This window comes from Gorilla gorilla, chromosome 21 (genome assembly GCF_029281585.2).
Source record: "Gorilla gorilla gorilla isolate KB3781 chromosome 21, NHGRI_mGorGor1-v2.1_pri, whole genome shotgun sequence".
Lineage (NCBI taxonomy): Eukaryota > Metazoa > Chordata > Mammalia > Primates > Hominidae > Gorilla > Gorilla gorilla.
In genome coordinates, this window is record NC_073245.2 from 14,818,607 (window position 1) to 14,840,398 (window position 21,792).

The 21,792-nt window shown below is 43.7% G+C and overlaps 1 protein-coding gene across 7 annotated transcripts in view; it reads right to left on the reverse strand.

The window, feature by feature from the left end:
• Positions 1-21,792, reverse strand: part of SLC23A2 (solute carrier family 23 member 2) — a 151,153-nt gene that overhangs the window by 59,478 nt on the left and 69,883 nt on the right. For all 7 annotated transcript variants that reach the window (XM_004061773.5, XM_031004867.3, XM_031004866.3 and 4 more), the window contains 2 exons: positions 20,662-20,921; positions 1,072-1,170 (listed from right to left, as the gene is read on the reverse strand). In XM_004061773.5, coding sequence (XP_004061821.1) covers positions 1,072-1,170; positions 20,662-20,769 — 207 coding nt within the window. In that variant the 5' untranslated portion in view covers positions 20,770-20,921. The remainder of the gene's footprint in view (positions 1-1,071; positions 1,171-20,661; positions 20,922-21,792) is intronic.

A 21,792-nucleotide genomic window follows, 5' to 3' on the forward strand; every position in this document is an offset into this window, starting at 1 on the left:
GAAATCGGGATATCTGGACCTGCTTTATTTTATTTTTATTTATGAATTTATTTATTTTTTTTTTAGAGACAGGGTCTTACTCTGTCTTCCCAGTTGGAGTACAGAGGCATGATCTCAGCTCACTGTAGCCTCAAACTCTTAGGCTCAAGCAATTCTCCTGCCCCTGAGTAGCTGCTACTATAGGCACACATCACCACACCTGGATAATTATTTCTTTTTTTTTTTTTGTAGAGACAGGATCTTGCTATGTTGCCCAGGCTGGTCTCAAACTCCTGGCCTCAAGCAATCTTCCCGCCTCAGCCTCCCAAAGTATTGGGATTATAGGTGTGAGCCACTGCGCCCAGATTGGAGCCGCTTTGGGCAACTTTTTCCTGACCTCTATGGTCACAAAGTCTGACCATTCAAGGAGATGGAACGAGGCACAGAGCAAAACAAAAATAAACAAAAAAACCACAAACACGATTCTCCCCACCTTAGTGTGCCATTTCCATTGGCACACTAAGGTGCCAAAGGTGCTATGGTCAAAACTCAAAGGCATTTTCATAGGCTGCATAAACCACTTGCTGATTTCCCTTATTCTTATTTACTGCATATGTATATGTAACAGGCACGATGCTAATAACTTCACATATCATTTCATTCAATCCACAAAACAACCAGATGTTGACATTTTTATTCCCATTTTAGAGACAGGGAACTGAGGCCCAGAGAACTTCTATAATTTCCTCAGTCTGACTCATATCTGCACCCAGACCTGACGCCAGACCTCAAGCTCTTAACCACTTCCCTCTGCCATCTTGGCTGAGGCCTTTTTAAATACCTAGATCCTCCTCTATGGTTCTCACCTCAAATGCCATTAAAACAATTAAAAAAAAACAAACTAGTAACTTCTATTCCCTATGGCTCCTCCTACTTCCCTTATGAAGAGAACACACCCCCTTGGGAGTCAGAGACCAAGCCCCAGATGAAGGACATGCAAGTGTCTGAAAGGGATCCGGATCCAGATCCGGGGCAGCACTTGTGGGAGGAGATGGCGGTGGGAGTGGGGACACGGGGTGACGGAAGGGGTACCTTTTCTGCAATGCCGTTTTCCGTAGTGTAGATCGCCATGAGCTCAGTGTCCTCATTGTCCTGCTCACCGCTGGAGGTGGCGCCTCCATTTATCACCACCTGCAGAGACAATCCACTTAGAGGATGTTTCAGCGTGAACCACATTTTCCTCCCCCCGAAAGCCGTTTGTAATTCTCCTGGTGAGTGCATGACCAGACATGGTTTTGATGGAGAAACATACTCCATGTACCGTATGGGGAGGCTGCCTTAGCAGAAGGCTCAGCTGGGGAGAAAAGAAATAAAATCCCAGGGCAACCTCAGCAGGGGCACCCCCACATCCTCCAGGGGAAGGGAAGTTTGGCTCAGAGGCCCATGCTGTTTGTGGATGAGGCCCAGGCTGAACAGGTGAGAGTACCCTGAGCTGCCTCGGTTAAGATCCCTGCCCACATAACCACCTGAGGCCGACTTCCTGCACCTAGAAGGGGAAATGTTCTAGCTGGAGGAACTCAATCTTTGCTGTTCACCTAAGTAAACCAGCCCACTGGAGAACACTCCTCGGTAAGGGGCCACACCATCGTCCCGGGTTCTGCCAGCCAGTAGCAAGAGCCATAAAATATTTTTACTTTTTAGCCAAATGGTTCCACTTCTAGGAATCTATACTGGAGAACAAAAGCTTTAACCCAAAGAAAGTAATCACTGTTTATAATAACAAATAACTAGTTTTTGTTTTTTTAGGGTTTTTTGTTGTTGTTGTTTCATTTTGTTTTTGAGACGATGTCGCGCTCTGTCGCCCAGGCTGGAGTGCAATGGCGTGATCTCGGCTCACTGCAACCTTCGCCTCCCAGGTTCAAGCGATTCTCCTGCCTCAGCCTCCCGAGTAGCTGGAATTACAGGTGCCCACCACAACACCTGGCTAATTTTTATATTATTAGTAGAGACGGGGTTTCACCATGTTGGTCAGGCTGGTCTCAAACTCCTAACCTCAGGTGATCCACTCAGCTCAGCCTCCCAAAGTGCTGGGATTATAGGCATGAGCCACCACACATGGCTCAAATAACTAGTTATAGGCCACTGACACCCAGAATACTACAAGGGAAAAGATTTTTAACAGAGTAATATCAAGGAAAATGCACATGTAATAAATACTAAGGTAACTGTATATATGGTTAACAGTGCAACTACATTTAAAAACTACAGATTTAAAAAGTATATTAAAAGTTCTAATTCTGGCATTGTGAAATACACTAAAAGCGATGGCCTAGGAGAAAATACAGTGCAGCAGATATAAAAAGGGTCAGTATCAATATGCGTAAAGAACACCTCAAACCAATAATAAAACCAAACAACCCAACTCATCCCTGAGAGGCCTAAGGAAAAAGGATGGAAAGGAAATGGGCAAGGGCTAGGAATATATCACTCATAGAAGAAAAACATATATACAATAAAACACATGAAAAGCTGTTCCATATCATTTTAAATTATGGAAATAATTATTAAAATTTTATTTTAAAAAAACAAATTTAGAGGGAAACTTAAAAAACTGAACCAGGTATTGACCAAGGTATGGGGGAGAGTTACTCTCCTGTGTTCTTGCAGAGAACATGCTCTTGGTGGAATGGCCTTCATGGAGGGAAATTTGGCAATGGGATTTAAAACAGGTATTTCTGTGGATCCAGCAATTAGACTCATAGAAGCTTATCCTCTAGAAATATCCATGCAGGTAATATATATATTCAAGGTTGATCACTGCTGTAATTTATGAAATACTGAATACTTGGGGACAACATAAATGTTCATCAAAAAGACACAGTTACATTATTATACACTCATTTAGAGGAGATAATCAGCCATTAAAAATAATAAAGCACTGGACACGGTGACTCAGGGCTGTAATCCTGGCACTTTGGAAGGCTGAGGCAGGCAGATCACCTGAGGTCAGGAGTTCGAGACCAGCTGGCCAACACAGTGAAACCCCGTCTCTACTAAAAATACAAAAATAAGCCAGGCACGGTGTTGCACATCTGTAGTCCCAGCTACTCAGGAGGCTGAGGCAGGAGAACTGCTGGAACATGAAAGGTGGGGGTTGCACTCCAGCCTGGGTGACAGAGCAAGACATCGACTCTAAATAAATAAATAAATAGCTAGCTGATGTACTAATTAAAAAAAAAAAAAAGAACTCCAAGAAATACTGTTTTTAAAAAGTTATAAAACAATAAGCCTAGAATTATCCCAACTGAGCTAAAAAAGAAAATTGTAATGACCCCACCACTTGTCTAAAAAGGACAGAAAAGGATACAGGAAAATCACAACCAGTAGGAAGGGTGCTGCCTTAGGGACAAGAACAGCAATAGCAGACACCTTTCATCTTTTTACTCCCAACCCTTTGTAAGTGTTTGGATCTTTTATGATCAGGATGTATTTCTGTTATTTGTATACTGCTTTTTTTAAAATGGATAATTTAAAAAAAAAGACATACTCCAAAATGCTAACAGTGGTTGTCCTTAATTGGTAGGGCCATTTTTGCCAACTTTTTCCCCTTTTTATATTTTGGTAATTTCCTAAAATGAGTAAGTACAATTTATTTTGATAATAGGGAAGAAATTTAAGACTAAAATCCTAGCAGTACAGCTTGGATTGAGGAGGTCCAGAGAGATTCCCAATTCATGTGTTTTTGTAGTCAAGGAAATCAGGGCAGTGAAAAATTAGGTTTCTCATTCAAGGTCATACAGATTATAACCTAGGTCTGAAGTGGGTTTTTAAGTATGCCAGAGAGCCCAGGCGCAGTGGCTCATGCCTGTAATCCCAGCACTTTGGGAGGCCGTGGCAGGCAGATCACCCGAGATCACGAGTTCGAGACCAGCCTGGCCAACATGGCAAAACCCCATCTCTACTAAAAATACAAAAATTAGCTGGGTGTGGTGATGGGCGCCTCTAATCCCAGCTACTTGAGAGGATGAGGCAGGAGAATCGCTTGAATCCAGGAGGTGGAGGTTGCAGTGAGCCGAGATTGTGCCACTGTACTCCACCCTGGTCAACAGAGCGAGACTCCATCTCAACAAATAAAAAATAAAATAAAATAAAAATAAAAAGTATGCCAGAGATCTCAATTAATTAGTACATACTCCTACAGAGCAGAATTCTCTTACATTACTTCAAATAAAGACCTGCTTTTAAAATTATTTCTCAAACATGTTATAGTTTTTTACACAAGCCAACTGAGTTTGTGGAGCTGGTTTGCCTATAAAAACTGGCTGCTGGGAGGATACACGTTCCTGGCCAAGTTCAGGTCCACGAGATGAAACTCTTAACTTACAGAGAGAACTGTGCTCCAAGTCATATCGCAGCAGTGCTCAACCCACTGAGAAGCCAAGAGCAACACGCTCTCAGGATGAACTCTCCTAAAACACGGATCAGTTACTAAATCATCAGAAAAACCTAGATATGATTGAAAGTCTGACTCTAGCCAAACTAACCTTCACCTGCATTTATCTCGGGTTGCTGCAGATAACAGCAACTTTACCAGTAAGGGGTTTCCTTTGCAGGAGATGAAAATGTTTTGGAACCAAATGGACGGGGCTGTATAACACTGTGAGTGTATTAAAATATCACTGAATTGTTCACTTTAATTTCATGTTATGCAAACTTCACCTCGATACATTAAAAAAAATCATCTGTATACATGGCACTAAGAAGATAGATTTTGAAATGAGTTAGCAATTCCTACTGCTCCCCTGACACATTCCACTCACTACTTATACATACACAAATAAGTATAATGATCCCCAACTTACAATGGTTAAACTTACGATTTTTTGACTTTACAGTGGTACAAAAGTGATACGTATTCTGTAGAAACTGTCAAGTACCCATACAACCCCTCTGCTCTTCACTTCAGTATTCAAGAAACTGCAAGAGATATTCAACACTTTACCATAAAATACGGTTTGTGTTAGATGCTTCTGCCTAACTACAGGCTAATGTAAGGGTTCTGAGCACATGTGAGGTAGGCGAGGTTAAGCTACGAATTGCCAGTAGGTTAGGTGTATTAAATGCATTTTAGGGGTGTAACTCTGTCATAAGTCAAGGAACATCTGTATTATAAAATGCAGACACTCCTAAGCCTAGAAAAAAAGCTCATATATTCATTCATTCAACAAATTGTGGTTGTATCCCAGGCAATGAGAATGCAGTCCTGCCTCCCTGCAGGAGCTCAGTCCAGACTGAGTGCCCCGCCAAGGAATTCCGCTGTTACACAGGAGGCAGTCAGTAGCCACAAAGAAATGCCAAGAACAGGAGTGCCACAATCAGATGCTAGCACTGGACAGCCATTCTGGGTGCAGCAGGAGAGTGGATGGGTGGGGTAAAGGAATGACCCTTTGGCACACAAGGAGACAGGAGCTGGGCCAAGGTGTTAACAGTGGTCTGGGAAAGACAGTCAGCTTCAGGAGAGAGCAATGATGTGGACTTAATGCCCCCTGAAGATTGTCTGGATGGGAGCTCTGTGGTGAGTACAGCGGTGAGATGCCATCACAGCACAGCAGGGGGCACGGGAGTAAAGTGTCCAGGCTGGGTTTCTTAGCTGGGAAGCTGGGTGGATGGAGGTGCCAGTCCCAAAGAGACTGGTGGAGGTAGGGGTGGAGTGTTTGTAAGCCAATTCAAAATGTGTTTGACCCACAGAAATCATCCAAAAAAGGAAGCTTTACTTTGCCAGGCTAGTCCAGGAAGTTTATTTAACTGTAAATACTACTGACCTAGAAAACCTATGATTTGCACAGGTCCAGCTGTCTGTCCCTGGGGACCTCAGAGCCCAGCTTCCCCCTGCTACCCTCCTGTTGCACAGCTGAGATGTAGCTCTCCTCTCCGTGCTACCCCCATCCTCTAAGGAAGCCTGTAATAAGATGGGGACGCCAGCTGGAAATGCTCTTGTCTGACTGGCTCGTCTCTGACCTATTTACGTGCAGGGGGCTGCCTAAATAGTTCTTGCCTAAATGGTTCTTACAGATGAAGAGTTCTACTGGAAGTACTAGTCCACCTTACTAACATTTTTTCCTTTGGCTTATTAAAATAGATACTCTAATGGTCTATTTTTAATGCAAAATTTAATTTTAAAAATCAAATGGTAAAAATCAGTTCTTGAGGACTGAATTTTTTATGGGAAAAGGATTAAAATGTTGATGATAGTATCAAAGCTTCATATTTTGGAACTTTTAAATATTATTTTAACTGGGAAATAAAACATGTCTTGGGAAGCTTTCTAAACTTAATAAAGTCTGGTTTTCTTTTGGGTAACTAATAGATAACAGAAGAATCTTGGCATTGTTCACCTCAGGAAATTGATCAAGTTTTTATAAAAATACCAGCAGATTAGTATACCCCTTTTGGGAACAAGATGTCCTTTCTTCTCCAAAACTATCTTAAACTAAACTCATGGCCTTAAGTTTTGTCTCCTAAACTAACATTGTACAATCAATCAGCTATGAAAGGAGGTTTTCTCTGCCTAACCAGATGATTTTGTCTCCAATATGCAATTGCATTTGCATTGTATTTATTGAGCAACGGACACATTTCCACACTCAAAGTCAAGTCTTACACTTGTCTTTTTGCTTGTGTTTTATTTTTACTAAGCTAAGACAATGGTATTAAAGTATTTATTTCTAAACAGTTCTCCTGAGATGGTCAGAGGTGTAGGAAGCAGGAGTGACAGAAGTCATTGCCTAGAGGTGTCAGTATCACAGCAGTGCCAGGCGAAACTGACAGCTGTGTGTGCCCACATTTCTCAAGCAGAAGTGACAGTGCATGTGCTGCTTAGTGACACCTGTCAAGCGGAGGGCACTGGCACCTGCGAAACCCCACACCTCCAATGAGAGTGTTCAGAACTCAATTTCCCACTTATTCAGGATGTGGTCATAATTCATCCACACTACAACGTGTCTGGCCGCTAAGAGAACCACTTTATACTAAACCAATCACTTTCAGAATAGTAATACAGTCCCCCAAATTTCTGCTTTCTATTCTTTTAACAGAAAGGTAACACACACTGTTATTAATCCCCCTCCTCAATGTGTGCACACACCGTTATTTCCTCTTGTATCCAAATCTACTCCACAATTAAAATGTGTTTTGAATACAGAAGATAACAGATTCGTGTTTCCCAGCCTTTACTCCAAAGCTCCTTTCCTATGAACATGAAAACTTTCCACCTACTTTCAATATTATTAGAAATTTCAAAATTAACCACTATGAAAAATAAGTTCAAGTGAGTACAGTACAACATATTCTAAACACCCAAAGCTTGTCAATCTAGATTACATCATCTCAAAAAGATGCAGCAGCGGATAGATCTAACATGACACTAGCGACCTTGAATCTGGCTGATGCAGCAAAGCCTCTAATTTTGCTTTCACTGCCTCTTCCAACAGGACGGCTCCTGTAACTCCCCAGTGCAGGTGATGCTGCTGGATGGCTCAGCCTCCACCACTCACCTGGCCCAGCCTGGTCTTAGGGCTGCCTTCTCCAGAAGGCTAAGGCTGTGGCAGCCAGAAGCACCCCGGGGATTCCAGCTGCATCTCACCTGTCCCCCAGTAGGGCGACAAGAGGAGCCAGAAGGAGCCTTACCTCTCCCCATGCCGGCCCACAGTAGAGCTCGGGCGGGTGATGTGTCTGCCAAGGCCCACACTGAAACACTCTGCAGTGTGTGCTCCTCCCACACCCCAGGCAGGTGGTGCTGGTGACTGCTACTGTCTGCCTGGCACATATTCATGCCTGGCACTAGGTTGGGCACTTCAAACATCTTCCCTGCTAGGTGAGGTTTCTAAGAGATGTCCCTGGGGATCCTGTCCCCAGATGGATTCAAGAACAGATCCTGAGGCCACGCAGCACATTACAGCACTCCACCCAAAACGGACCGTCCTCTCCCATTCTTTCCAGGTGCTAACACATTACAGATAACAAACCCATGTCTCTAAAATGTAAATATGGAAGGGACACAAACCCAACAAGAAAAGGGCTAACATCCCAACAGGAAAATAACTAAGGAAAAAAACATGCTTCTTGAACAGTAAAAAGATGCTCAACCTTACTCATAAGAAGATATACATTAAAACTATGATGAGAGGCCGGGTGCGGTGGCTCACGCCTGTAATCCCAGCACTCTGGGAGGCCAAGATGCATGGATCACTTGAGGTCAGGAGTTCGAGACCAGCCTGGCCAACATGGTGAAACCCCATCTCCACTAAAAATACAAAAGTTAGCTGGGCATGGAGGCTCGCGCCTGTAATCCTAGCTACTTGGGAGACTGAGGCAGGAGAATTGCTTGAACCTGGGAGGCAGAGGTTGCAATGAGCCGAGAACATGACACTGCATTCCAGCCTGGGCAACAGAACGAGACTCCACCAAACTATAATGAGAAACCTCTTTCTACCTACTAATCGGGACAAGAGCCCAGTCTGACCATATATTCTGCTGCCAAGCATGCAAGAAAACAGGCATTTACACATTGCTGACGAAATTCCTCAACAGAGGGCAATTTGGTGAGTAGCCCCCTCAGCTTACCAAGGCACATCCCCTCTGACTCAAAAATCTCACTCTTGGAAATCTATCCTTCAATTACACCTGAGTGAAACAACTTATGTGCCAGGTTATTCAGAGTAGTGCTATTTGTAATAGCAAAACATTAGAAACAGTCTAGATGTCTATCTGCAGTAATTAAATAAATTATGGTATATCTATACCATGGATCACTTTGCAGTTATAAAAAACAATGAAGATAATCCTTATACACTGACACAGGTATACAGAACATCATCTGTATATCAGAAAGTGAAAAGAGCAAGAACAGAGCTACAGACACAGATCTGTAGATACAGACACTTCCTTCTACAACAAAAGCTGCTCCCCCTAAACAGAGACAGAGTAAACATCCCCCTATCCTAGGGCTATTAGTAATAACAGGCGCAGATCTGGCTGGTGGTGCGGCTGGTTCTTCCTCTATTCCCTCAAAGTGCTATCAGATCCAGGGATCTTCTCTGTAATTGTTCTGTATGATGCAGTATCTTTGATCACCAGTATTACTCCGCAGGAATAAAGGGGCTAGGGAGAAGAATAGGCACAATGAAAGAATATAAATGGCCAAGGAATGCTGGCAGAAGTGTTTGGCTTCACTGAAACTCAAAATTAAAGCAATCAGATACAATAAGGTCAATATAAACTAGGCTGTTATTTATTATAGCAAAGCATTAGAAACAATCCAAAGTCCCAATGCAAGTGGAAAAGTTAGAGCCATGATTTGCTATATGTCACAATTACAAGTTCTGTTTCTAATAACATTGAGATGCCACGATATGATACAAAGTTAAAGTCTTTATAAAGCAGACTGTGTGTTGATGAGAATTTTATAAAAGAACACTCAAATACTTGTTTTAAATCTCTGGAAACAAATACATCAAGGCTGGGCACAGTGGCTCATGCCTGTAATCTCAGCACTTTGGGAGACCAATCACTTGAGCTCAGAAATTCGAGACCAGCCTAGGCAACATGGCAAAACCCCATTCCTACTAAAAACAACAACAATAACAACAACTAGCTGGGCGTGGTGGTGCATGCCTGTAGTCCCAGCTACCCAAGAGGCTGAAGTGGGAGGATCACTTGAGCCCAGGAGGTCAAGACTGCAGGAAGCTATGATCATGTCACTGCACTCCAGCCTGGGTGACAGAGTGAGACCCTGTCTCAAACAACAATCACAACCAAAAAAAAAAAAAAAAGAAATACACCCAAAATATCAGTAAAATATTTTCTGTTACTACCAAAATAACAGAAAGTGGTGTTTTTCTGGCTAGTGAGATTTTAAATTATTTGTTTTCCTCATTTTACCATTCTGCATTTTCTGCAGTGAACTTATTTCTCTTGTAAATGAAAGAAGTTACACAAATAATGAAAAAGGGACAGAAAATACACATATGAGAACTACAAAAAAGAGGCAGAAGAACATATCAGCATTCTTGCTTCTTCCATTTCACCCCAACAATGTAGTTTGTACCGTAAAACCTAGGGAGAACTATGGATGCTTAAAAACATCCATTTTAAGGGCAATTTAAGAGGGTGGGGAATGTGACAACTGAGTGATTACTGCCTTGAAACCTCCAATATCATATCTTCCTCCTCAAGTACTTTATCAAATCCTAGCAGGAATGAACTTTTTCTCCAATAGAATTATGGGCTTAGATTATGGTAAAGAAATCAATCTGAAATATTTTATCTCTAATCATTAAAACTAAGAAGCCTGCCTACCTAGCTGAGGCAAATAAAAGTTAGTGGGGGTGGGGATTAGGAATTTAGAAGTGGGGATTCACCTAGAAGAAAGGAAATCTGAAGTAGTCCTGGAAGTGCAAAGGCACAGGCAGGAATAGCAATCAGGGGTCAGAAGAGACCAAGGCTGTGGGGCAGGGAGATCACACGGAGGTTGTCACGATGATCCCAGGAAGAACTGATGCTGACCCACAGAAAGCGGAGACGGCAGGATGAAGGCAGGGGGATCACATGGGGTAGGAAAGGAAGGAAGCTTTGTCAACTACTTCTGATGCATTCCTGTCACAGCATTTAGCAAGAGCAGAACAAACAAGAGGTCCTCTAAGGCCTTTTCCATGACCAAGATTCCATAAACCTGACCTCACAGAAATTAAGAGATGAGAGGCCGGGCACAGTGGCTCACGCCTTTATCCCAGCACTTTGGGAGGCCGAGGCAGGAGGATCACTTGAGGTCAGAAGTTTGAGACCATCCTGGCCAACATGGTAAAATCCAGTCTCTACCAAAAAATACGAAAATTAGCTGGGCATGGTCGTGCATGCCTGTAGTCCCAGCTAGCTACTTGGGAGGCTGAGGCACAAGAACTGCTTGAACCCGGGAGGCGGAGGCTGCAGTGAGCCAAGATCACGCCACTGCACTCCAGCCTGGGTGACAGCAAGACCGTGTCTTTAAAAAAAAAAAAAAAAAAAAAAGCACACACACACACACACACACACACACACACACACACACGAGATGGCCAGAATGCTGATCAACTTTGTAAGCCTGCTATAGTAAGAGACTGTAGCAAGAACCTCTTGCTATTTTCATTCATAACAAATTGCGTGTCTCCCAACTATTAGATGTGTACTTTGTATTACTAACATCTCTCATTTCATTTAAAACTACCAAAACTCTGTTCAAATTAAAAGTATATTGCAATATGATAAACTATCTGAAACCTCAAAACCAGAGGGAAAAAAATTAATTTTTAAGTTAAAAATCTAGGACTGGGTGTGGTGGCTTATGCCTGTAATCCCAGCACTTTGGGAGGCCAAGGGGGGAAGACTGCTTGAGCCCAGGAGTTCAAGACCAGCCTGGGCAATGTAGCGAGACCCCATCTTGAAGGGAGGGAGGCAGGGAGGGAGGGAGGGAGGATGGATAAGGAAAAGAACATCTTACCATGCACAAAAATCTTCACTTGCATCCCATCGTTTTGATGTTTTCATTTCAAAGCATATATTGGCATATTCCTTTCCTAACACTTTTTCCCCCCAACTTACAAATTTTAAAACAGAAAAGGGTGCTCATCTTGGTTGTTCCACTTCAAGCTGTTAAGGGCATCCCCTGCCTAAATCATGGCCATTATGCAGTATATTAAAACTCTCATCTTACAGAAATAGGAGAATTAAACCAATTCCCTGGGCCGACTCCAGGAAACAGTCTCTCTTCATCCTCAGGCCCTTCTTGGAATCATAGTCAATCCCAAAATCTATTATTCTTACAGAAAGAACATTTTCCCAGACAACTATTATTACCATCCAACTGAGACTTTTCGTTTTAAGATCTAAGTACTCCAAACTCTCTATTTAGGGATGTACAAAAAGGAACTTCACAGCACCTGGTACGGAAGTCACAAGAACAAGGACATGCTCTGGGCTTCTCTGCTTGGTTTTTAGAATGAAGGTATTTGCACCAAAAAACCTTTTTGCCTTCTTTTCACTGCTGAAAAGGGGCATGTTCAAATCTGTCATCATATAGTCAGGGGTTTAGAGGAACTGAAGCAGCCATTAAATGGTTTCTTCACTGTACCTCCCTACATCTTTCTGCCAAGGCCACTTGTCTTAAAGAAGGGATGGGAAGGAAGAAGAGGGGAGGGAAGGGAAACAGAAAAGGAAAGAAAGGAGCATGGGTCCCTGATCCTGGTGGCTGCCCTCCTCCCCTCTGCTCTGGGGCATCCTCACATCCCTGCATCCTTGCACAGCACAGCTCTGAGCCACATCACCACTCTGTCCTGCTCACCTCCTGCCTGCTAGGCACACCCATCAGGACACAGCCCCACAGGCCCCAGGTCTCCTCCTGAAGCTCCTTCCAGGAGTCTCTTCCAGGACAGCAACTTGCCCCTTCTTTTCAAAGCTCTCGGCCACACCTCCAGCCAACCCTTCCTCCACTGTGGCTCCTCCCCGTCCTCCCTCTGGAGTCAGAGTTTCTCCTGACATACTTTTCAACGCCTGGAATGGGTGTCTCTTTCTGAAGGGACTTGCCCCCACCCTCATCCAGCCCAAAAGCACAGAAACCAGGTCTGCTCCAGAGCCTGGTGGCTTCTCCCACCTCCACATGGCAAGCACCCAGGATGCAGCTGCTGTCAGCACACCTGTCCTAGGGCCACCAGCTCCTGCCTGGCCTCCTGCTTTTCCTTTCAGCCTACTCCGCACTAGACAGAGCATGTCACATCTCTGCTCAAAGGCCTCCAAAGGTTTTTTTCAGGCCAACATCCTGGTGAGGCCCTCAAGGCCTATGGAATCTCTGGTCAATGCCCACCCTGGTGGAGCAACACCAGGCACCCCCCTGCTGTGGGGCCTTTGCCCTTGAGGCCCACACGCAGGCTTCCCACAGCTCCTCCAGGACTTTACTCAAAGGCCGCCTTCTTGGTGCAGCCCTTCCTGGCCGCCTGAATTTTCAGCATCCATACCTCTACCTTATTTTTTTCCCTAGTGTTTGTCAATATCTAACATCTACACATTTGACTTATTTCTATTGTGGATTGCCTGTCTCCCACACCAGAACGAAAGCCCTGTGGCCAGGCGAAGTGGCTCCCACCTGTAATCCCAGCACTTTGGGAGGCTGAGGCAGAAGGATTGCTTGAGCTCAGGAGTTTGAGATCAGTGACATAGTTAAGACCTTGTCTCTACAAAAAAAAAATTAAAAATCAGCTGAGCACAGTGGCATGTGCCGTATTTCAGCTACTCAGGAGGCTGAGGTGGGAGGATGGCTTAAACCCAGGAGGTTGAGGCTGCAGTGAGCCATGATGATGCCACTGCACTTCAGCCTGAATGACAGAGCAAGACTCTGTCAAAAAAAAAAAAAAAAAGATGGAAACTCATGGATTTTTGTCTGTCTGTTCATTGTTGTTCTCTAGAGCCCAGACCTGTGAGTGGCACACAGTTCCTATTTTCAAAAGGACAAATTAATGAATGGCTTGCAGGTCCTGTATGATCACTGTCTGACCTCACATTCTATTTCTCACTATTCCCCTCCCTGATTTATTTTTCTTCACAGAATTAGTGACCAGCTGCCACAAGATTGACGTATTTGCTAGTTTCTTTACTGTTTTTCTCCTCCCACCATCACTAGGAGGCCAATTCCAGGACAGAGCCTCACGCAAAGCAGGTGCCCAATAACCATCTGCTGAATGGAAGAATTCCTTTCCTCCGCACTTTCCAGGTCAGGTCACTATCGGCTCACACCTGGACTGCGTAAGCACCCTAACTTGCCTTCCTATCTCCAGACCCTTCCTGCCCCGGCACCCACCGCAGGAATTTCCTACCCCAAAACGAGCAAATTTACTATGACCTCTCCTCAGCATCCCTGCTGCTCATCTCCACCTCCACTGTACTCTGCACTAAACTTGTGCCCCAAGCAGGACACTGCCATGCACACCCTCAGCTGAGATGCCTTCAGTCTCCCTCCTCTTGACCTACTATACCTAGACATTTTTTAGGAGTTCCATGTTATCTCCCCTGGGAACCTTCATCTGACCGGCAAGGCCTACCCTACAACACGACTGGGCAAGGGTCTCACGTGGACACTATCACAGCACCCTTGCGGAATTGAAACCCTAACACTGATGTATGCTGGCTGTCTTGCCATATGTCCCCCACTGGGCTGTAAGCAGCTGGTTACCAGGTATGTGCACCAGACACATTTAATCAATGGAGGAACGTGAGGCTGTGGGCTCTTCCCATTACATGTTCTGAAGAACACACACCAAGGTAAGATGAGAAGTGGTCGGTTCTTATGAACACCCAGGAGTATTTCTCCCATTCTCTGGTAAGACTGAACCTCATAAAGTTACTCCTCGGTCCATGCCGCTAATATCTCCAGACAGAGAATAATCTACTCTTGATACCCAAATATTCTCACAAAGGCTGTTAAGAGAAATAAAAGCTTAAGGAAGCTTAAACGCTTTCCCTGACTCTGAATGATGACGCACTGAAACAACAGGCTGTGTGTGTCACAGCCGTGCCTGTGCCAACAGGAAGTTTGGGCTGTTAACTGGGCTTCCAGGTTTAGGTGGTCCAAGAACTGCTGAGCAAACACACAGCCTTTTTCTGGCCGTGCTTCCTGTCTGTACTTTGGGATCAATGTCCCTAGGGTACGATCGTTCATCAGAATTTTTTTTGCTTTTTTTTTTTTCCTGATTCCTGTTTCTTGCCATGGGCATTCACCCCTATTTACGCATTTCCTAGCTGGCTTTAAAACATAAGAATTTGCCTAACTAGAGTCCTGTGGGATAAGAAGAAGATCTTTTGCTATGTTCCCCCTATTTGATATCAACTCTGACCACATGATCTAATTTCCATGAGTTCTGGGGCCTGGCACGTCTCTTGTTCTTACTTTGACCTAGTGGACATTCTACTTCTAAGTATGGATTTGTTCTTTTTCTTTGTAAAATGTTTGTGTGGGTGTTTTGTTTTATTTTGTTTAAAGATCTGGGAAGCACTCATCCAACACAGGATGCCTAAGAGAATCTCTAAAGATGAGATCCTTATCAGCCACACACCCCACCTCCCTTTCCAGGAGACACCCCACAAGCCTGGTTCTCAGGAACGGCCAGATTTGGTTACTGCAGCCCAACAACACTGCACTCCAGCACACCTTTCTCTAGATGCCTTAACAGCGGACAGCCTAAGGCCCAGCTTTGGATTCTGAGGCAAATGAGAAAATAAGAGCCAACATTTCAGCCTCGCAAGGCCCTAACCAGCAAGCAGAGATGGGCTAGCCACTAGCCACGTGTGGCTATGGAGTACTTGACGAGTGCAACCAACAAAGTGAATTTCAGGTTTTATTGAATAGTATTTAATTTAAATGTAAACGTCACATGTGACTAGCAGCCATGATGCTGGACAGTACAGATCCAGACAAAAAGATAAAACCGAGAGCTGCCATGCTGGCTATTCTTCAATATTTACATTTGCAAAGGCCAGAATGAAACAAGGCACTAGCATGCAGCAATGTCCTGGCATGATCCTCCCAGTCACTCACGTGTGGGTATATCCAACGGTGAGACCCTCAACCCTATCTTCCTCTGCCAGCTCTGCCTGGCAGCAGCACCCTCTCACACGGGTCAGTCACCACCCACATGAGCCATCACAGTGAATCTTTACAGCTCTCCTGATCTCTGTGTGTGTCAAGTCCCACACCCCCACTGCCTGCAGGCTCTAGGAGCACCGCAGTTCAAATCCACAACTTCTCAAATAAAACCCATCATCTTCCATCTTCCCCACCCTCCAAACTTATGGTTTTCCCTAGACTTCATATTTTCTCCAAAGCCAACATATACCCAGTCAGGTTCTTCTGTATAAAATCTTGATGAGAATCCGAAACATCTCCTTCTTTGGCCTTCAAAACCTCCTATCATCTCTTCTATCAGCCTCACCTCTGTTCTTACTATTCCCATGCCTTTGGTATCTCCCAGACTCACCAATTCTTCCTGTGCTACCCCACTGCCCCTGCCTCCAACCAGCTGCCCCCACACCAATCCCATCCATCAGGCAATGGGAAGCGACCCACTGTAACTTAGTCTCCTCACTTCTTCCCTGTCAATGGGCAAATCATTCAAAATGGTCTTCTACTTTAAAAGTTGACTTAGGGTAGCAATTTCACTAGTGATTAAATACGGGCGGTACTGTGTTCCTGTTCTTATTTTATATATATTTTGGAGACAGGGTCTTGCTCTGTCACCAAGGATGGCATGCAATGACACAACTGCTAACTCACTGCAGCCTCGAACCTCTGGGCTCAAAGAATCCTCCCATCTCAGTCTCCCAAGTAGGTAGGACTACAGGCATGCACCACCACGTCCAGCTAATTTTTAAATTTTTTGTATGAATGAGGGTCTCGCTATGTTGCCATGGCTGGTCTTGAACTCCTGGCTGCAAGTGATCCTCCCACCTTGGCCTCCCAGAGTGCTGAGATTACAGGCCTGAGCATCCGCACCCAGCCTATAACATGTTTTCTAACAAAACTATCCACAACCCAAAACTCCATCCCACAAACTATTCCTTTGTAAACATTCTTTGATGAGGTTTTGTTTTCATGTTTTCCTTCTTTTATGTAATCTACTTTATCTTGAGCTTTGGGAGTTCAGACTAAGGTTCATCTTGGCATCCCTGATGCCAAATCATCCTGGGAGCTCATGTTTGGACTCTCTGCCATCTCTATCCTTGGCATTTCTCTCCTCCCAGCAGCTCCATCCCATGATTCCAGCTCTATTCCTACTCTTTGTAGTTCAATTTAGCATAATTTTAAAAACTATTTTCTTCCCCTTTTAAGGCTTCCTTTTATAGCCCTAGACTGGGATAAAAATTCCATAACATCCTTAATTAAATGGCTCTACTGTTAAATCAACTTTATAATTAACATCATATTTACACCCAACTATGGCTTACGTCCACATTCCCAGCTCCCATGCTCTCAAAGGGACTCCTACTTAGGTTGGATCTGGAAATTAATGCTGTGAGCAGTATTCCTTCCCAACCCTGCCCTAAAAAATGTAACAGGGATAGAGGGAAAAACCTCAAAATAGGCAAGCTTAAAAAGACAAACATTTCCATACGCAAGAAACATGTATGGGCTGGGCACGGTGGCTCACGCCTGTAATCCCAACACTTTGGGAGGCTGAGACAGGTGGCTCACTTGATCTCAGGAGTTCCAGACTAGCCTGGCAACATGCAGAAATGCCATCTCTAAATTTAAAAAATATATATATACGCAAAAATGTAGCCAGGCCCAGTAGCACATACCTGCAGTCCTAACTACTCAGGAGGCTGAGGTGGGAGGATCACCTGAGCCAAGGAGGTCGAGACTGCAGTGAGCTGTGATCGCTCCACTGCACTCCAGCCTGGACAACAGAATGAGACCCTGTGTAAAAAAAAAGAAAAGAAAGAGAAAAAAACACTTACGGAAAAAAATGGGGCTGACACTGGGAACTGCTAGGCTGAGCCTGGAAGCCCTAAGCCAGGCAGCCTCGGCTCCAGCAGGGGAACAAGGTGGGGGCTGAACCAGGCCAGGCAGGCTTCCCCACTCTTCCATGCCATGGTTGGCAACCCTGGGGAAGACAACGAGGGCTCCACCCTAGGGTCTGCCTCTGGACTGGATCCATAATGAAAAGACACAAACCCCACAGAAGCACAGAGAAAGAGATGAAATTCCTGGAAGATTCCAGATGGAAAGAGAACTAGGGAGGGACTTCATACAGTATATCAGGGTTCCCAATGATTTAAATGAAGTCACATTTAAAAGAAACACATATATACAAGAAATTAAGGACCAAAAATAGGCAGAAGTTAACCAAATAAAAATTTTAGAAGAAGTATAATTATTGCAATAAAAATTCAACACAAATACATGACTGTATACAAAAAATAAGTAAACCGGAAAATACTGAAGGACTCATCCAGAAGGCAGTGCTGGAAGAGGATACCCAAATCATTAGAGAAAGCAGCTAAAGAGAAATGAGGACAGGCTGGAAGGCTGGGCTGTATCATTCACAGAAGTCTGTGTAATAGTGGAGGGCAAACTACAATTATTTCCAGATGTACAAAGACTACGATGGTGACCATCCACAGACCATCAGTGTATCTTAAATGAAAAGCAAACTAAGAGGGAAGAAGAAGAAAGCAAGAAACAACAAGGAATGAGGAAGCTGACAACATACAATGATGAATTCAACTGCTAACGATAAAATACTACAAGTTTAACCTAGAGTAAGTAAATCTTAAATTCTGGACCATAATAACAAGGCAGGTGGTTGAGACATGTTCAAGTTCTTGTCCCGAAAGTGAAGGGAAGTGAGAGTGAATCATCTCCTGGGCTGTAAGACAAAATAAAGCCACCAAAGAGATGAGGCAACCCCCATGCATGAAACCTTCCCATTCATTCTTCAAGTTCATCTAATTTAATCTTGAACAACTGGACTGATGCCTCTTCCCCTAGAAAATCTGTGTCAACCTTAAGCTTTCAACAGTGAAGAAAATCCAGTTTCAAAATTTTTCATTATAGGAAAAAAGAAAATGGTAATGCCAGTTGTAAAATTAGTTAAACAGCCCTCTGAGAATTAATACAATTTAAAAAAATAAACGAATAAAGTGTGAACGAAAGCAGTCAATCAATGTACTTAAAAAATGCCATGTTCAGCTGGGCACAGTGGCTCACACCTGTAATCCCAGCATTTTGGGAGGCCAAGGCAGGTGGATCACCTGAGGTCAGGAGTTCGAGACCAGCCTGGCCAATATGGCAAAACCCCATCTCTACTAAAAATACAAAAATTAGCTGGGCGTGGTGGCACATGCCTATAGTCCCAGCTACTTGGAAGGCTGAGGCGGGAGAACCGCTTGAACTTGGGAGGCAGAGGTTGCAGTGAGCCAAGATGGTGCCACTGCACTCCAGCATGGGTGACAGAGCAAGACGGTCTCAAAAAAAAAAAAAGATGCCATGTTCAAGTCAGGGTTGGTAGCATGCATCCATAATACCAGCTACTCAAGAGTCTAAGTCAGTTGCCTTGAGCCCTGGAATTCAAAGCTCCATTATGACTGTACGACTGCCCTCCAGCATAGGCAAGAGTGAGACTCAGTCTCTTCTTTTTTTTTTTTTTTTTTAAGAAAAGTTATTTTCTTAAAATAACTTTTATTTTTTTCTTAAAATATATTTTTCTTAAAATAACTGTTATTTTTTTAAGAAAAAAAAAAAGAATCCTCCAAGGCCGGAGGATTGCTTGAGCTCAAGCTCTTAAGTTCAAAACCAGCCTGGGCAACATAGGGAGACCCTGTCTCTACAAAAGTAATAAAAAATATTAGCTGAGCATGGTGGCAGGCATCTGTGGTCCCAGCTACTTGGGAGGCTGTGGTGGGAGGACTGCCTGAGCCCAGGAGGTCAAGGCTACAGTGAGTCTTAATTGTGCCACTGCATTCCAACTCGGGTGACACAGTGAGACCCAGTCTTAAAAAATAATACTGACACCTCTGTAGATCCATCTACCCTCAAATGTCTTACTGTTGAGTCCCTTTATCATCAGGCCATGGGGCATGCCAATAGTTTCAGATGCAACATTGATAATAATAACTAATCTTGAAACCAGGTGTGGTGGCTCATGCTTATAATCCCAGTGCTTTAGGAGGCTGAGGCGAGAGCATCACTTAAGCCCCGGAGTTCAAGACCAGACTACGCAACACAGTGAGACCCCATCTCTACAAAAAGTAGAAAAAATTAGCCAGCTGTGGTAGACTACAGGCTGCACACACCTATAGTCCCAGCTACTCGGGAGACTGAGATGGGAAGATAGTTCAAGCCTGGGAAGTCAAGGCTGCAGTGAGCTTTAAGGGTGCCACTGCACTCCAGCCTGGGCAACAGAGCGAGGCCTTGTCTCAAAAAAAAGAAAAAAGAAAAGAAAAAAGTCCTAGAATACTATTCTTGCCATTAACCACATCTCCAATATTAAGAGGAAAACATCTTGAGGCAAGACCTCTCTAAAGAGCATTTTTCTGTTTTTAAACCAACACATTATAGGTAACTTTATACAAATCAAGTCATCGTCCTACATCTGGGAAAAAAATGTTCTTACTGAATATAAATGAATGTGTGTAATCAGCCTTATCTGATTGCTATCACTTATTTGGATAAAACTACCTCTGTGCTGGACACTGCTGCCATAATACATATGGACAGTGGGGTTCCAAGCAGTAAGTCATTCATCCTCCCAGCTTGCAATATGAGTGTGATGTTGGGTTGCACATTATTTCCTAAGAGTACATTTTTGAAGATAAAATTAAGTCTTCAACATCCTCCAGGACACAGTAAGCACTGGGCTAGATTTAAAATGTTAACAGCAATGCATACTTCCTTCCTGGAGTTAATCCCAGCAGATGACTCCAGGCTGAGAGCACAGCTAAAACCCAAGAGTTAGCCCAAAGACTATCTCACATATAAAGTATTTGGTTTGCAAATGCCTTAACCTTCACTGAAAACATGAGCATTAAAGCCAATCCTATGTTGATTCCATACGGAAACTACTTTCAAGAGATTTAAGAAAGGAAGATGGGGAATATGATTACCGGAAGAGTGAAGAAAGCGGGGTGCTTTGCCTCGTCTTCGTATTTGCCTTCTGTTGAACTTCCAGCCTCCATTGATTTGGATGTGGTATTCTTACCAATACCCATCATTAAGAGAAACGAGTAGTTTACACAGCCGTTGGAGAGCAGCTGGAAGTGAAGGCTTATTCAAGCTAGGAGCCCAGGATCAGCCAGCTCTTCTAGTGCCTGGAGCCCCCGATTCTCAAGCAGAGATGAGGCCTGCAAACGGCATCTCTTAGCACCTAGAAAAGAAGAGCACAGCCAAATCACCCCAAAGCATGAAAACAACACAGGCCTGCATGCAGTCACTGAGTTTCTTGCACAGTAAAAAAGTCACACTACACATTATACCCAAGCATCCAAAAAATACTTTACCTAATTACAGTTTTCAGGCACCCAACCCCTTCTTCATTTATAGTCACCTACTGATTCTGAATTGCCCACTAGAGAGGGGGACCACTAAACCAAACTATCAAAAATATCACAATACTAGGGAGAAAAAAATAGCTAAGGTACTTCTTTGATATGCATATGGTTTATATCTCATAACCCAGCACTACCTAATAGAACTTTCTGCAATGAGGGAGATGTTATATATCTGTCCTATCCAACAGAGTCATGTGGCTACTGAGAACCTGAAATGTGCTTAGTGCAAATGAGTAACTGAATTTTAATTGTATCTAATTTAAATCGAAATTTAAGATACTTGTAACTTGTGGCTACTATACTGGGCAATGCAGATACAGCCAATTAATCATGATTAGATGGGCAGTAAAATAATTCTAAATTCCCTACATGTGCCCAATTAAAAGCAGGGGAAGATACTCAAAAGCAGTAAAAAGAGGAGGTTGCCAGGCACAGTGGCTCATATCTATACTCCCAGCACTTTGGGAAGCTAAGATTTTGGGAGATAGGTGGATCACTTGAGGTCAGGAGTTTGAGACCAGCCTGGCCAACATAGTGAAACCCCGTCTCTACTAAAAAAAAATAATAATAATACAAAAATCAGCCAGGAGTGGTGGTGCATGCCTGTAATCCCAGCTACTAGGGAGGCTGAGGCAGGAGAATCACTTGAATCTGGAAGGCGGAGGTTGCAGTGAGCCGAGATCGCAT